At 47.8% G+C, this 16,236-nt stretch overlaps 1 protein-coding gene across 1 annotated transcript in view; it reads left to right on the top strand.

The window, feature by feature from the left end:
• The first annotated feature begins 6,222 nt into the window (after positions 1-6,222).
• The window catches only part of Kif13b (kinesin family member 13B), a 139,616-nt gene continuing 129,602 nt past the window's right edge, over positions 6,223-16,236 (top strand). Inside the window, exon 1 of the mRNA XM_042699859.1 lies at positions 6,223-6,346. Within this exon, the coding sequence (XP_042555793.1) occupies positions 6,292-6,346 (55 nt within the window). The 5' untranslated portion in view covers positions 6,223-6,291. The remainder of the gene's footprint in view (positions 6,347-16,236) is intronic.

Here is a 16,236-nt window from a genome sequence, read left to right as displayed (position 1 = left end):
AGGCATGGTCTAGACCCGCGAGAGTGGCCTGACCCCATCCCCGCCACCACACCAGCCTCAGAGACAGACTTCTTCCCTTTTCCACCGACCTCAGGGTAGACAGAAGTCCCTTCTTGTGCTTCCTCTGAGCCAAACACATTTTTTTTTTTTTTTTTTTGATTGGTCCTGGGGCTCAAGGCGAGTGCTCTACCGCTTGAACCACAGTGCCACTTCTGGTTTTATATTGGTTTATTGGAGATAAGAGTCTCACAGACTTGCCGGGTGCTGGTGGCTCACCCTGTAATCCTAGCTACTCAGGAGGCTGAGATCTGAGGATCGCGGTTCAAAGCCAGCCTGGGCAGGAGAGACCGTGAGACTCCTATCTCCAATAAACCAGCAGGAAACCGGAAGTGGAGCTGTGGCTCAAGTGGTAGAGTGCACGCCTTGAGCTGCAGAGCTGAGGGACAGCGCCCAGGCCCAGAGTTCAAGCTCCACGACCAACAAAAAAAAAAAAAAAAAAAAGAGTCTCACAGACTTTCCTGCCCGGGCTGGCTTTGAACCATGATCCTCAGATCTCAGCCTCCTGAGTAGCTAGGATTACAAGTGTGAGCCACCGGCACCTGGCATAAACACAAATTTTAAGAAGAGTTAACTAAGTACAACCAGAGGAGCACAAGGTAGCCAGTCCTTCAACAATCCAGTTTGCCAGGTGTACCTTGCGCTGTGGGGCTTGTAAACCTGGCTCTTCCTAGGGAGATCCAGAGAGTAGAGGGCACTGGCATCCACTCTGCATTTCAGGAGACCTTGTGTGTGTGTGTGTGTGTGTGTGTGTGTGTGTCCCAGGGCTTGAACTCAGGGCCTGGAGGCTGTCTCTAAGCTTTTTTGCCCAAGGCTAGCACTAGAGCCACAGCGCCACTTTCTGGCTTTTTGATGATTAATTGGAGATAAGAGTCTCAAGAACTTTCTTGCCTGGGGTGTCTTTGAACCTCTAAGCTCAGATCTCAGCCTTCTGAGTAGCTAGGATTACAGGTGTGAGGCGTGAGTGCCCAGCTCAGCAGACATGTTTAACTGTAACACTCAAAAGAAGAATCCTGGGGCTGGGAAGGTGGCTCAGTGGTAGAGCGCTTGCCTTGCATGCTCGAGGCCCTGGGTTCGATTCCTCAGCACCACATAAGCAAAAAGAAAAAAGCCGGAAGTGGCACTGTGGCTCAAGTGGTAGAGCGCTAGCCTTGAGCTGAAGAGCTGAGGGACAGTGCCCAGGCCCAGAGTTCAGGCCCCATGACCGGACCCAAAAAAAAAAAAAAAAAAAAGAAGAATCCTTCTAGAATATCTTCCCTGACAATCCAAGCCAGCTGGGTAGTGGTGGCTCACACCTGTAATCCTAGCTACTCAGAAGGCTGAGATCTGAGGATCGAAGTTTGACACCAACCTGGGCAGAAAGTCCCTGTGAGATTCTTACATCCAATAAACTCAAAAAAGCTGGAAGTGGCACTGTGGCTCAAGTGGTAGAGCGGTAGCCCTGAGCAGAAAGAGGCTCAGGGACAGCACCCAGGCCCTGAGTTCAAGCCAGTCCTCGCAGTGTCCTTCAATCCACTGGATTGTGGTTTTCAATATTACTGTTTTTACCAATTCAATCATCCCAAAAGGAAGAAGGAATTTGGAATTTTCTCTTCCCCGGAGGTGTCTCTGGGGAAGGAATTGTACAGAAGCTCTGACCACAACCTTTTCTTCATCTTAGGTACCTTGCTCAGTACAAAGCCCAGGACAGGGCAGGGTGCTGACTAAACTCAAATTTATGGGAACAGAAGGAGGAAATCCTAGAAATTAAGAGAACCTAGCAATACTGCTCCTTAGCTGACCCAGGTAGAAAGTGAAACTCTCCTTAAAAAAATGGGAACAGGAGAAGGGCAGAGAGGGCTGGAGGCATTACTTAAGTGGTAGGAAGTGCCTAGAAAGCACAAGGCCCTAAATTCAACCCCCAGGACAAAATAAAACAAAAACCTTAGTACAGCCTCTAGAAAGGAAAGATGCAAGGAAATCTACATCTAAAGAGGGGGCTGGCCAATGACACCAAGTGTTAGGGAGAAGTCTAGAGAGATGCAGACCAGAGCAAGGTTTGGTAGGGAGTACCTGTAATCCATGCACTGGGGAGGCTGAAGCAGGAGGATTGCAAGTTCAAGGCTAACCTGAGCTACAGAATAAGACTTTGTCTCAAAGAGAGAGAGAGAGAACAAAACCCAAAGGACAAAATGTGAGGACCAGGATTTGCAGCGAGAAGGTCAATATCACATTTTGCTATGACTGTTTTATTGGATGGTTGAGGCCAGGTGAAAGCATAATTAAATTAATGGTTGGTTGGCTAATAACAGGTGAGGGAGGAGAGACACTGTAGACTATTATTTGGGGAGCTTGGTTATGGGGGAGGAGGGAGACTGGTAAGTAGAAGTGGGCACAGGGTTAAGGGAAGTGGCCCTTATTTTTTCTTCAGTGTTTTTGCTTTTCTCTGGCAAAAGCTCCCAGAGAAGGAAAGGCTGCGCTGGCCAGACAGAGAACAGAGAACAGAACAACATTGCCATAGTTTGGGTGAAAGAGAGGCTTAGCCTTTTATGTTGTTGTTTTTTTTTTTGGGTCCGGTCATGGGGCCTGAACTCTGGGCCTGGGCGCTGTCCCTCAGCTCTTCAGCTCAAGGCTAGCGCTCATACCACTTGAGCGACAGCACCTCGTCCAGAGGCTTAGCCTTAAGCTCCAGGCCTCCACGTCTGTCTGTCACTGGAGAGGTATAGCAAGTGCAGGGAATTTTCAGATGAGAGCATTTTCAGATCAAGGCAGGGGGGTGGGGGTGGCGCAGTGATTTGGGCTGGGACCTGTGGACAGTGGTGAAGGTGGAAAAACGCCCTGGACGAGGAGACAAGCTGAGGGCACCAGGTGCATCTGCAGTGTGGACAGTAATGGTAACTGTTTGGTAGAGCCGCTGTGAGGATCGAAAGGCTTCAGACTTGTAAAGTGCTGAGGACACTGTCTGACATAAAGCACATGTTCACTCTTTGTTGGCAGTGGTTATCAGCTTAAAGGATGAGCCTACAACATAGGGCAAAATGCCTTTCTTAACCTCCACAGAGACCACAAGAAACTGTTGGATGAGTGGATCAATGCAATGGAAGAAAACTAGAAATTGGTCTCAGAATAAGGAGAGCAAAAATGCAAAACTCAATTTACCTGATAGATCTACCGCAGTTCAACCTTTGTTTCTTGGCTGGAATATTTATACCACATGTAGGTTACTTATCAAACAAAGCACAAGAGAGGCTGTACGTAAGCCATCATTTTTCTCTTTTTCCTGTAAAGTTGATGAAAGAGATCAGGACACACACACACACACACACACACACACACACACACACACACACACACACACACACACACACACCTTGCCATATCTCCCAGTGGGGTGGTAAGGTGAACTTGGCTTCATTTCTCAGGTTACGGAAGCTGCTGAAACTACCAAAGGTACAGTTCAGTCCTTTACTCAGCCATCACTGAAAGGTTTTCAGGTTCTAAGATTTCTTCTGGCTGCGCTTTCAGAGAAAAGATAGTACAAAGTCCAAAGGGAAAATGCTTCTGGGGGCTTTTCCAGTGTCCCTAAGGAATCCATGACCACATTCTTCTAATCAAATGTTTACACACACACACACACACACACACACTTTTTTTTTTGTTTTTTTAGGTCCGGTTGTGGGGCCTGAACTCTGGGCCTGGGTGCTATCTCTCAGCTCTTCAGCTCTCTTCAGCTCAAGGCTAGCGCTCTACCACTTGAGCCACAGCACCACTTCCGGCTTTTTTTGTTTATGTGGTGCTGAGGAATCGAACCCAGGGCCTCAGGCATGCAAGGCAAGTGCTCTACCACTGAGCCACCTTCCCAGCCCCACACTTTTGGTTTTTTGAGACTAGGTCTTGGTAAGTAGGCCAGGCTGGCCTCAAATCACACTTCTCCTACCTCAGCCTCCTGAGTGCTAAGATTAATTAAAGGTGTAAACCGCTCTCCATCTTCTGACCAAGGTAAATGGTTTGGAACTTTAGAGAAAGTCCTCTTGTCTTCTGCTTTTTATTACCCCACTTTCTTCAGTTCCTTAGGGGCTTTCTCCTCTCTTAAATTTCAGCTTCGATAATGGTGTTCCCATAGAAACTACATGCCTTTCTTTTTCTGCCTGCTTTGCCTCTGTTTAAAAGACTAGATTCAAGCTAGTACCAAGACAAACCATTTCAAGACAAAATTAAGCAGGTTACAGAATGCATGCAGAGTCAAGACTGGAACCTGAGCACATTCCAGACCCCTATTGGTTACAGCCTTTATGGTGAGGTGGTAACTGGGAAATTTATTTCAGGTCGACAACTGAACCCTCATGGTCGTGACTCCGGGGCCATGACTACAGATGCTTCAATACTCAATTGGAGCAAAAGGAGCAAAAATAAGAGTAAAATTTATTGATTTAATTAGTTTATTAAGCCAAAGGAAGAGTTTATAAGCCAAAAGGAACACCCTTCTTTACTATTATTTTTTAATCTTAATTTGAGATAAAGTCTTACTTTGCAGCCCAGGCTGGTCTTGAAATTGAACCTGTTTTCCTTTCATTTGAAAGAAAGATTGCAATAGTAGATAGCAGTTGTGGTGTGAATTAAAAAAAAATATTTATTAGGTAGGCTGGGGCATGGCTAAAGTCACTGGCTCAACTTGGTAAAATTAAGAATGTTAATTATAATGTTAAAACATTTTTTTCTTTGTATGCTGGGTATGAAATCTAGAGGGAAGCAGCATACCTGAGTTACACCTCTAACCCTGGCAATCCTAAGTTTATTCTTTGTTTTCTTTTTTTTGTCAGTTGTGGGGCTTGAACTCTGGGCCTGGACGCTGTCCCTGAGCTCATCAGCTCAAGCCAGCGCTCTGCCACTTGAGCCACAGCACCGCTTCGGGGTTTCTGGTGGTTAATTGGAGATAAGAGTCTCATAGACTTTCCTGCCCAGGTCTGTTTTGAAGTGTGATCCTCAGATCTCATCCTCCTGAGTAGCCAGACTGGAAAGAAATGTCCTTATTTGGGGCTGGGAAGGTGGCTCAGTGGTAGAGTGCTTGCCTTGCATGCCTGAGGCCCTGGGTTCGATTCCTCAGCACCACCTAAGCAAAAAGAAAAAAGCCAGAAGTGGCGCTGTGGCTCAAGTGGTAGAGCACTAGCCTTGAGCTGAAGAGCTGAGGGACAGCGCTCAGGCCCAGAGTTCAGGCCCCACGACCGGACCCCCCCCCCCCAAAAAAAAAGAAATGTCCTTATTTATGTCCCCAGCCCCTGAACCACTCTTCTTAATGTGCAGGTGGGAGGCAGTAAGGTCCACATGGCTGTCAACCATCACCGTAGGCTAGATATGGTTCCCTGGTGGATAGTTCAGCAGTCTTTGCTACGTCCTCAGTTTGGTTTCACTGATTCATTCAAGCAATACATGTTCACTGGGCTCTGTTGCAGGCTATTGCACACATATAAAGAAATCGAAGGGTTTAAAAATAGGCCTGTTTTCATACCAACGCTCAAGTTTTCCCAGGGTCCTAAGGCTGGGAAATGCTGAGCGGGCATTTGGATTCGGATGGACGTCTTGGAGGTGGAGGCTCGCAGGCTAGGGTGAGGGTAGAACACTTCCTCTTGCCTTGTTTTGCCTCTGTGTGGCCCTGGGCCTTGAACACAGGGCCTAGACGCTGTCCCTTAGCTTTCGCTCAAGGCTAGCACTCTACACTTGAACCACAGCTCCACTTCCAGCTTCTTGGTGATAAACTGGAGATTTGCATCTCGTGAATGTTCCTGCCCAAGCTGGCTTCGAACTGCGATCCTCAGATCACAGCCTCCTGGGTAGCCTCTTACCTCCTAGGACTGCAGCCGTGAGCCACCTTGCTCGGCCCTTCTGCAACGCCCCGGAGGGCAAAGCAAGAAGAGGACATCAATCATCTGAGAATGACCGGGTCTCCATCGCTGTTTTCAGCGAGGGTCAGCGGCTCGCCCAGCCAACGCGGAGGTGAGGCTGGGGCAGACCGGGCTGCACCAGAGTGGCGACTACAACTTCCAGCGAGCGCCGCGCTCGCTTTCCCGCCAGGTCCCTCCGCCCGCCCCGCCGGAACTACAAATCCCAGTAGGCCTCGGGGCCAGCGCCAGGGCCCCGCCCAGGCCCCGCCCACAACGCCACGCCCCCCGCAGCCCCCTCCCTCCGGTCAGCCCCGAAGAGTCGCCCGGTGGCGGCGGCGGCAGACGGAAACCGAGCGCGAACTCCGGCGGTGGCAGGATGGGCGACTCCAAAGTGAAAGTGGCGGTGCGGGTCCGGCCCATGAACCGGCGAGGTGAGCGTGCGGGCGCGGGACGGCGGCGGCAGGTGCCGAGCGCGCCCCGTCCCTCGGCGCCGCGGGGGTCCGGCGGCCCCGCCCCTGGGCCCGCGGCGGGAAACGGGAGGGGGGGGGAAGCACCCCGAGCCCCCGCTCGCGAGCCCCCGCCGGTGCGGGCCTCCCCTGCCGTGGCCGCCGCGTCCCGGGGGCGTCGTGGGGGCCCCGCGGCCCGGCCGCCGCCCCTTCCGCCGGCAGCCGCCCCGCCCGGCGCCCTCTCGCCCTCTGCCCCCCCTCGCCCTCTGCCCCCCGCCGCCCGCGGCGCCGCCCCCTCCCGCGCGCCCCTCCCTCCCCCGGGGTCCGGGGAGCTCGCGGACGCCGCGGGGCTCGGGGGAGCCTCGAACCCGTGCCGCGGGGTGGGAGGAGGAGGACCACAGCGTCCGGCGGGGGGTCGCGCGCGTCGCGGTCCGTGCGCGGTGAGCGGTGTGGGGGGCGCGGCGTCCGGGCGGCGTCCGCCGAGGTCCGGAGGAGGGCGGGGGAAGCCGACGCCGCGGAAGGGGCTCCAGTCGTCGGAGGACGGCCGGGCCCGGAGGGGAGGCGGCCCGGGCCGGCCCCGCGCGCCTCCCCGCGCGCCTGCGGTCACCCAGATGGCCGCGCCGGGGCCGCGAGCTGACAGACCCAGAACCACTTCCTGAGCCTTCAAGAAAGTAGAACTTCGTCCCCAGCCCAGCTCCGGGTGCTGACCCGGAGGCCCGGTTCCCGGGCGGGCGTCGTGATTGACAGGCTCACCCCTGGCCCGCCCCCGCCCCCGGGAAGTGGTTGGCCCACCTGTTTCCTCCGCCCGCCTGCTGAAGGTGGGCTTTTCCCTGAGGACTCGCAGCTGTGCCTGGTTCGAGACTCCAGTCTCCCCATTAGACCTGAACTCTGACACCCCGATCCTGCTTAGAGCTGCCCACTTTCATAAACTTCACTTTTTAAATGTCCTTATTTTATTGGGTTCCAGTTTTCATTTTATTTTAAAATCATCACGACGGGAAAACAAGCCAAATGAAACACAACTGCTCTGCGAATTGATTCCGAAAGGATGGTTTCAGCACATTCTTAAAATTTCCTTTTTGCAAAACATTTGGAAATGTCAGTGCTTAAAAAAGGCACCTTAACCAACTGCCAGGCCACAGAGAGGCTTCGGTCCGCCATTAACAGCCCTCCTCTTCCTCCTCGCTTCCCAAAGCCTTTCATTTCTTGCTTTTAAATCGCCATTGGTAAGAGTGTAATAATGCTCACACTTTTTTTTTTTTTTTGCTAGTCCCAGAGTTTGAACTCAGAGCCTGAGCACTGTCCCTGAGCCTTTTTGCTCAAGGCTGGCACTCTACCACTTGAGCCGCAGCACTACTCCTGGCTTTTTCTGTTTATGTGGTACTGAGGAATCGAACCCAGGGCTTCATGCATGCTAGGCAAGCATGAACTAAGCTATAGAACAACAGTTTTAGCTGTGAGTGGAAGTTAGCTGTACCTTGGGTTACATGCACTTTACAAGGAATATTAAACCAAGTGTGGTTACATAGGCCTGTAATCTCAGCATTCTGGAAGCAGAGGCAAGAGGATTGAGAGAGCTGGAGGCTAGCCTTGAACTAAACAAAACAAAAATAGTTCAATCACCTTATAACTAGAAGTGCTGTATTTGTCACGGTTTGCCTCCTGTTTCCCTTAATGCTCTCTCTTACCTGGCCTTGTATTTTGTGACTTGTACAGTGGCTTCCTTCTCCAGGGATCATTATAGATAATTAAAATTCTTTTTCTTCATGAAGTAGTTGGTTACATGAATCTAAAGTTTAGGCATACAAAGGAGTAGAATTTTAAAGCTAGTGCTTTTCACATTAGTAAATTAACAGTTGATTTAAAAGGAGAATCATTGTACTTCTTTTTTTTTGACCTGTCTGGAGCTTTGAACTCAGGGCCTGGGCTCTGCCCCTGAGCCTCACTACGCTCAAGTCTAAAACTCTACCACTTGAGCTAGAGCACCATTTTTGGCTTTTTCTGTTTATGTGGTACTGAGGAATCGAATCCAGGACTTCATGTATGCTAGGCAAACACTGTACCACTAAGCCACATATGCCTCATATTATGCCTCATATTACTTTGAGTAGTTATTTCTTCTGGGAAAGTGTATTGAATGATAGCATATAATTTTATTTAGCAAGCAGTCAACTTTAGTCCTTGTTTAGTCCTTTAGTGCAAGAAACAGCCACTTGAGGTTAGGATGGGTCTCAGTGCTTTTGTTGGCTGAATAATCTGAAGAGTTTTAGAGTAAAACTTCAATATATCATCAGGTTCTCCATGTGTATCTGAGTGTGCTTAGGTATTTGAATTTTAAGGTACAAAAAAGTCCTATGTAATGACTTTCCTTATTTCCATTCCAGTTTTTTTTTTTTTTTTGCTGGTCATGGGGCCTGAACTCTGGGTCTGGACGCTGTCCCTCAGCTCTTCAGCTCAAGGCTAGCACTCTACCACTGGAGCCACAGAGCCACTTCCAGCTTTTTCTGTTTATGTGATGCTGAGGAATTGAACCCAGGGCCTCATGCTTGCAAGGCATACACTCTACTGCCGAGCTACCTTCCCAGCCCCTTCCATTCCAGTTTATGCTCAGATATATATATATAGTTTTACATTGTTTTTGTTATGTTAGAAGTAGATCTCAATATATAGCCCAGGCTGACCTGAAGCTTGCCATGTATTTTGGGCTGGCTTTGAACTCATAATCCTCTCAGGGGATCCTCTCAGAGTGCTAGGATAACAGGTATGCACTTCCAAGCCTCTCTCCCCCATCCCTCCTCCCCCCCAGTCCTGGGGCTTGATCTCAGGGCCTGGGCACTGTACCTGAGTTTCTTTTTCCTCAAGGATAGCTTTCTACCACTGGAGCCACAGCACCAATTCCAGCTTTTTTTCTTCTTCTTTTTCTTTTTTTTCTTCTGTCGGTCCTGAAGCCTGAACTCTGGGTCTGGGCACTATCCCTCAGCTCTTCAGCTGAAGGCTAGCTCTCTACCACTTAAGCCACAGCACCACTTCTGGCTTTTTGTACTTATGTGGTGCTGAGGAATTGAACCCAGGGTCTTATGCATGCAAGGCAAGCACTCTACCACTGAGCCACCTTCCCAGCCCTCCAGCTTTTTTCTGTTTATGTGGTACTGAGAAATCTAACTCAGGGCCTCATGCATGTAAGGCAAGCACTCTACCACTGAGCCACCTTCCCAGCCTTCTGGCTTTTTTCTGTTTATGTGGTACTGAGGAATTGAACTCAGGGGCTTCATGCATGGTAAGCAAGCACTCTACCATTAAGCCACATTTTCAGTCCCCCCCTTCTCCCTTTCTATTAACTTATTTTTTGTTGTTGTTGGTCGTGGGTCTTGAACTGGGCCTGGGCGCTGTCCTTCAGCTCTTCAGCTCAGGGTCAGCACTCTACCACTTGAGCCACAGTGCTGCCACTTCCAGTTTTCTGATGGGTTTATTGGAGATAAAGAGTTTCACAGACTTTCCTATACCACTTGAGCCACAGCGCCACTTCCAGTTTTCTGATGGTTTATTGGAGATAAAGAGTTTCACAGACTTTCCTGCCCGGCTGGCTTTGAACCACAACACTCAGATCTCAGCCTCCTGAGTAGCTAGGATTACAGGCATGAGCCACCAGCACCCAGCTTTTCATTAACTTTTTTATTTTTTTTGTTGGTCTTGGGGCTTGAACTCTGGTCCTGGGTGCTGTTCCTGAGCTCTTCAGCTCAAGGCTAGCACTCTACCACTTGAGCCACAGAGCCATTTCCAGTTTTCTGGTGGTTTTTATTGGAGATAAGATTCTCAAGGAATTTGCTGCACAGGCTGGCTTTGAACCGTGATCCTCTTATCTCAGCCTCCTGAGTTGCTAGGATTATAGGTGTAAGCCACCAGCGCCCAGCTTCCATTAACTTTTAACATTTCAACTCTTAACTTTATTTGAAATACGAAAGCCAAACAGCTAGAGAAAACAGATAAACTTAGTCATATGATCTTGAAGTTCTGTTTGCGAATTCTGTTTCCTCATGTCTTTCAAACTCTTCAACTGAACAGAGAAACTTGTATCCTTCCATGTACTCTATAGAAACACTTCTTCATACATTATTAACTGAATCATTAACTTATTAGATCAGTGATGTTTTCCTTTTAAGGGGTTTGATGCTTTATATTGTTAGGTGACTTAAAAATAATAGCTAAGGGAATATTTAATGACAACCTGCCAGATTTCTAGCTTATTAGATAGTATGAGATCTTCAATTAAGGGACTACTGATTAAAAAGATATATATATCCACACATACACAGAGTTAACTATCAAAACAAATACATTATATAAAAAATAAGGAGTGGGAAGCCGGGCGCTGGTGGCACACGCCTGTAATCCTAGCTACTCAGGAGGCTGAGATCTGAGGATCGCGGTTCAAAGCCAGCCCGGGCAGGAGAGACCATGAGACTCCTATCTCCAATAAACCACTAGAAAACCGGAAGTGGTGCTGTAGCTCAAGTGGTAGAGCGCTCGCCTTGAGCTGAAGAGCTGAGAGACAGCGCCCAGGTCCAGAGTTCAGGCCCCATGACCGACCAAAAAAAAAATAAGGAGTGGGACAGAAAATTACACTAGAAGTTGAGCCAGAGAGAAAAAGAAGTATTGTCTTGAGTGTTTGGGAATATGAACAATAAATTTATTTCATACATATTTCCAAGGAGTTTGCACTTTGCAGTGTTGGATGTCATGGAAGCTAGGAAGTAGTTTGAAATGTCGGGTAGAGTCAGTTTCTAGTATCCACGTAGAGGGACTGTGGCATGGCTGTCAGAAGTAATGACCAGCAAAGCCATTTAACAAGAAAGACTGTTTTGCCGGTCCCTGGGGAGAGCGGAGCACGTAATTATGAATCTGCTAGTATACAGGAATAGGCCAGAGCTAGAAAGAATCAAAAAAATGAAATCAGTTGTTCTTGTTCTGATGGTTTTATTTCTTTATTTCCTAAAGACCTTCTTAGTGTGACCTAGTATTGTTGTAAAGCAAATATACTCTCTGGTTCTTGCTTATGAGGAAGTGACTGTCATGTGAAAAGATAAGATTAAAAAGTAAACAGCCATACCAAAACTGCTAGTTACTGCGTGCCAGGTAAGTGACAGGGAAGTGTAGGCATGTAAGGGAGGGAAAAGATGTCTGGAAAACAAAACCAAACAAAAACTGAGGACAACTGTGAAAGCACGTTGGGGGACTGGCGATTGGGAAAGACGTTGCTGAGGTGTTAGAATTTTTGTTACCTAAGACTTCCCGGAGGAAGCCTGTGATTTGAATGGGTGTGTGGCAGTGGCGGTGGAGGTGGAGGTGGGGAAGCCCTTGGTGTTCCCAGGAGGAAGTGTGATCTGGGAGCCAGCGCAGCCAGTTTGGGCAGCAGAGACTACATCCTCCAGCATGAAAGGAGGCTCTGTGAAGCCGCCCAGAGGAGGATGGGATGGGATGGGAAACATCACATGCATTTCAGGGAGCTCTGGTTGCTAGCTAGGCCAGAGGTCATCTACTTTTAGGGCCGCTGGTCCATGTACTCTGATTAGCCTTTTAGAACTCCATGTAGACACAAAATGTGAAGGAGAAAAACTGCCAGGTCCCAGAGCAAGATTGAGATCCTTGGTAGACGATCAAGTTCCACCCTGGGCAAGATTTACAAACATGGTGGACGTAAGAAGCTGAAAGAGCCAGGCACTGGTGGTACACCAGTAATCCAGGCAGTAGCTTCCTCGCTGAGAGTTGAGGATCATGCTTTAAAGCCAGCCTGGGCAGGAAAGTCTATGAGATTCTTTTTTTTTTTTTTTTTTTTTTGCTGGTCATAGGGCTTGAACTCAGGTCCTGGGTGCTGTCTCTGAGCTTCTTTTTGCGCAAGGCCAGTGCTCTACCACTTGAGCCCCAGTTCCAGTTCCTGCCTGAGTAGTTTATTGGAGATAAAAGTCTCATGGATTTTCCTGCCTGGGCTGGCTTTGAATCACCATCCTCAGTTATCAGCCTCCGGAGTAGCTAGGATTATAGGCATGAGCCGGAGTAGCTAGGATTATAGGCATGAGCCGCCACCAGTACCTGGCTTCTGTGAGACTCTCATCTCCAATTAACTACCAAAAGGCTGGAGGTAGAGCTGTGGCTCAAAGTGGTAGAGTGCTAGCCTTGATTAAAAACTGAGGGAGCCCAGGTCCTGAGTTCAAGCTCTAGGACTTGTGCACATGTGTGCGTGCATGCATACACACACACAAACACACACGAGCTAAAGGAGGCTGGTAAATCAAGTAAGCAGTCTTGACTCCAAAGGTAAGGGAAAACGGAGGATATAGGAGGCTGCTTAGAAGAAATAGATGAGTCTTAGGAAGGGAAAGTGGTTTTGACCCCCGGGGCCATTGGCCTTTTCCAAGAGCTTTGACAGATGTAGAATAGGCTGTGGATAGACATTTCTGACAGTGTTTGCTGAAACAGAAGATAACTTGTTTTACTGGCATCTGCTTGATATGCTAATGGTGAATGAGGCTCATATTCATTATAACACAGCTTGCTTACACTGTCAACTCAGCGACAGACATTTGGACTTCTATCCACAGGGCCAGAGGCTGTCCGGGAAGTAACCTGTCTATAATATAGTTTTGTTCAGTCTGGCACAAACTCTTACCCATGCTATAAAACAATGACTAATACCTTACTGTTCCACTTCCTAAGTTCTGAAGATGGAAGAAACCACTGACAAAGCTATTACTTAAGGAGATGGATTGAGGTGTTTATTGGGTGGAAACGGATTTATTGATCTCAGTTTGCTGATGGTTCCCCTTCTGTTCAGCAGAGCATGTTCACAAACACGCAGACAGCAAAGATGAGCAGTGCGCTCCCTGATGGGGAAGTGTGTAGACTTAGTTTACAGGACGGACACAGATCCCTGACTGAGCAAAATGCTGGGCGTTCACTCAGCAGCTGTGGATGTCTTTGGAAAATGATCTTCGTTGTCCCATTTTCTTCAGTAGTGGTGATTGAAGAAACAAGTTCCTACTTTTTTCTTCTCTTTCCCTCCCTTCGTCCCTCCTATAGCTTTCCCTCTTTTCTTCCTCTCTGGGGATTGAATGTAGGGCCTTGTGCATCCTGGGTAAGACCTCTTTTATTGATTTAACCCTCCACCCCCACCCCAATAGCTCTTCTTGGTCATAATCTTATTTTCTTCAAATTTAGAAAGGTATTTGCAGAATTTCTATATGTTACCATCTCAGGATTATAAAACCATATAGTATGTTGGAATCTGGCATCAGACCTGTGCTTTAAAAGAAAAAAATTCCCCCAGTACTGGGGCTTGAACTCAGGCCTCATGCTCTTACATGTTTTGTTATTCTGCTACATGGCTGGCCCTACCAGCAACACTTCTAGTCCAGATTTTTGTATGTATGTTTTTGTGTTTTTTTTTAAAATAACCATTTATTTTTAGTCAAAATATGCTTTTAGATGAAAGAGATCCACAAATAAGTTGAGCTGTTTTGGTTGTTTTTATGTTTTTCTTGGTCAGTTGGAGGTAGAATCCCTCAGACTTTACTGGCTGGGTTGGTTTCAAACATAATTCTCAAATCTCACCCTCCTGAGTAGCATGGATTATAGGTGTGAGCCACTGGCACCTAGCTGAGTCTGTTGTGCTTTGTTTTGTTAAACCAGACCAGTGGTCTTCAGAGGAGTCTGTCTGTCTGTTGTGAGATGTGCAGATACACTGAGGTTTGGACTATGGACTTCGCGCTTGTTAGGCAGTGCCCTACCACTAGAGCCTCGCCTCCAGCCCCATAAGCCATGATATTTGAGGGGTCTAGGTGAGTTCATTGTAACACCCAGTACACAGTGCAGTGATGACAGTGAATTGTTAATGAGAAGAAGAGGGCTGGGGTTTGGAATGGCAGAGCAAGCAGCCCTTGAGCTCCTTTCTGGAGCTGTAGCCTCCAGGTCTCACAGAAGGGGGAGTTGCCGTGGACACGCGGATGGATTGTGTTGCATCCGAGGAACATGGAGCTGTGGGATCCACGGCAGTCTCTGGTGTAGATGGCTTGCAGATGCTCGTGTTCCTGAGAACGGAAGTGTGGGAGAGGCAGGCTTTTGGATGGAGGTGTAGGAAATGAATCCTGTGGTTGGGCTTTTGACAGGCCTCTTCAGGACCATGTGACACGAGGTGCATGTGTGCCTGCACATATCATGGAATGGACTCCTTTTACTTGGCACAGTGCATTCAGGGTTTGTATTGTAATATGAGTCACCACTTCATTCTTTTTTATATATATCTATATGCTGCTTTTTATCCATTCATCCGTTGATGGGCATTTGGCTTGTATCCATCTTTTGGTCCATATGAAATAAAGCTTCCGTGAACATTTGTGTACAAGTTATATGCACATGTGTTTTCACTTATTTTGAGTACACACACACACACACACACACACACACACACACACACACACACACACACACACGGAGAGTGACTCAATTGTAGAATAACCTTAACTTTTGAGGAATTGGTTAACTGTTTTCGAAAGTGACTGCTCCATTATACATTCCTACCAGTAGTAGATAAAGGTTCCAATTTCTCTCTATCCCTGCTAGCACTTGGTACTGTCCTCCCTTTCCCCTACTTTAGCAGTGCTGAGTGTTGAACCTAGGTCTTTTTGCAGGCTAGGCAAGTGCTGTACTACTGAGCGAAACCCCTAGTCCTGTCTCTACCTGCTTTTATGATTTTATTTGTGTGTGTGTTGTCCTGGGGCTAGAGCCAGTCACTGTTTTGAGATTCTATGCTCAAGGCTAGCACTCTACCACTTGAGCCACTTCTGTTTTTTTGTTTTTTGTCTTTGGTACTGAAGTGGAGAAAAGAGTCTCATAGACTTCCCTGCCCTATCTAACTTTGTACCACGATTCTCAGATCTCAGCCTTCTAAGTAGCTATGATTGCAAGCATGAGCCTGGAAGATTCTTATTTATTTGTGTATTTATTTATGTATTTATGTATGCTAGTTGGTCCTGGGGCTTAAACTTGCCCCTGTCCCTGAGCTTTGGTGTTCAAGGCTAGCACTTTACCACCACTTGAGCCACTGCTCCACTTCCTGAGCCCTCCTTTTTATTGAGGTTGCTGCCCAGTAAGAAAAATACATCAGGTAATGCCATATAAGTAGAAAGAAAATTTGCTATATGCCTCTTAAAAAGAGCATGTGTATTCAGGGAAAATAGCATTGCACACATGATGCAAATTATTTGAAAATAGACCATATATAACATTTATATATATATATATATATATATATATATATATATATACCACTTGAGCCACAGCACCACTTCCAGCTTTTTTTGTTTTTACTTATGTGGTGCTGAGGAATCGAACCCAGGGCCTCAGGCATGCAAGGCAAGCACTCTGCCACTAAGCCACATTCCCAGCCCTGCAACTTAATTTTTTTTTTTTTTTTGGGGTCCGGTTGTGGGGCCTGAACTCTGGGCCTGGGTGCTGTCCCTCAGCTCTTCAGTTCAAGGCTACCACTTGAGCCACAGCGCCACTTCCGGCTTTTTTCTTTTTGCTTATGTGGTGCTGAGGAGTCAAACCCAGGGCCTCAGGCATGCAAGGCAAGCGCTCTACCACTGAGCCACCTTCCCAGCACAATTTTTAAAAATTTTTATTTTATATTTTTTGCTAGTCCTTGGTTTTGAACTCAGAGCTTTGGCACTGTCCCTAAGCTTCATTTGCTCAAGGGTAGCACTCTACCACTTGAGCCACAGTGCCACTTGTAGCTTTTTCTGTTTATGTGGTACTGAGGAATCAAAACTAGGGCTTGGCTTCATGCATGCTAGGCAAGCACTCTACCACTAAGCCACCTTCCC

This window comes from Dipodomys spectabilis, unplaced genomic scaffold (assembly GCF_019054845.1).
Source record: "Dipodomys spectabilis isolate Male_0828 unplaced genomic scaffold, ASM1905484v1 ptg000263l, whole genome shotgun sequence".
In the NCBI taxonomy this organism is placed as follows: domain Eukaryota; kingdom Metazoa; phylum Chordata; class Mammalia; order Rodentia; family Heteromyidae; genus Dipodomys; species Dipodomys spectabilis.
Note: the sequence above shows the minus strand (reverse complement) of the source record. Positions and strands in the feature narration are given on the sequence as shown.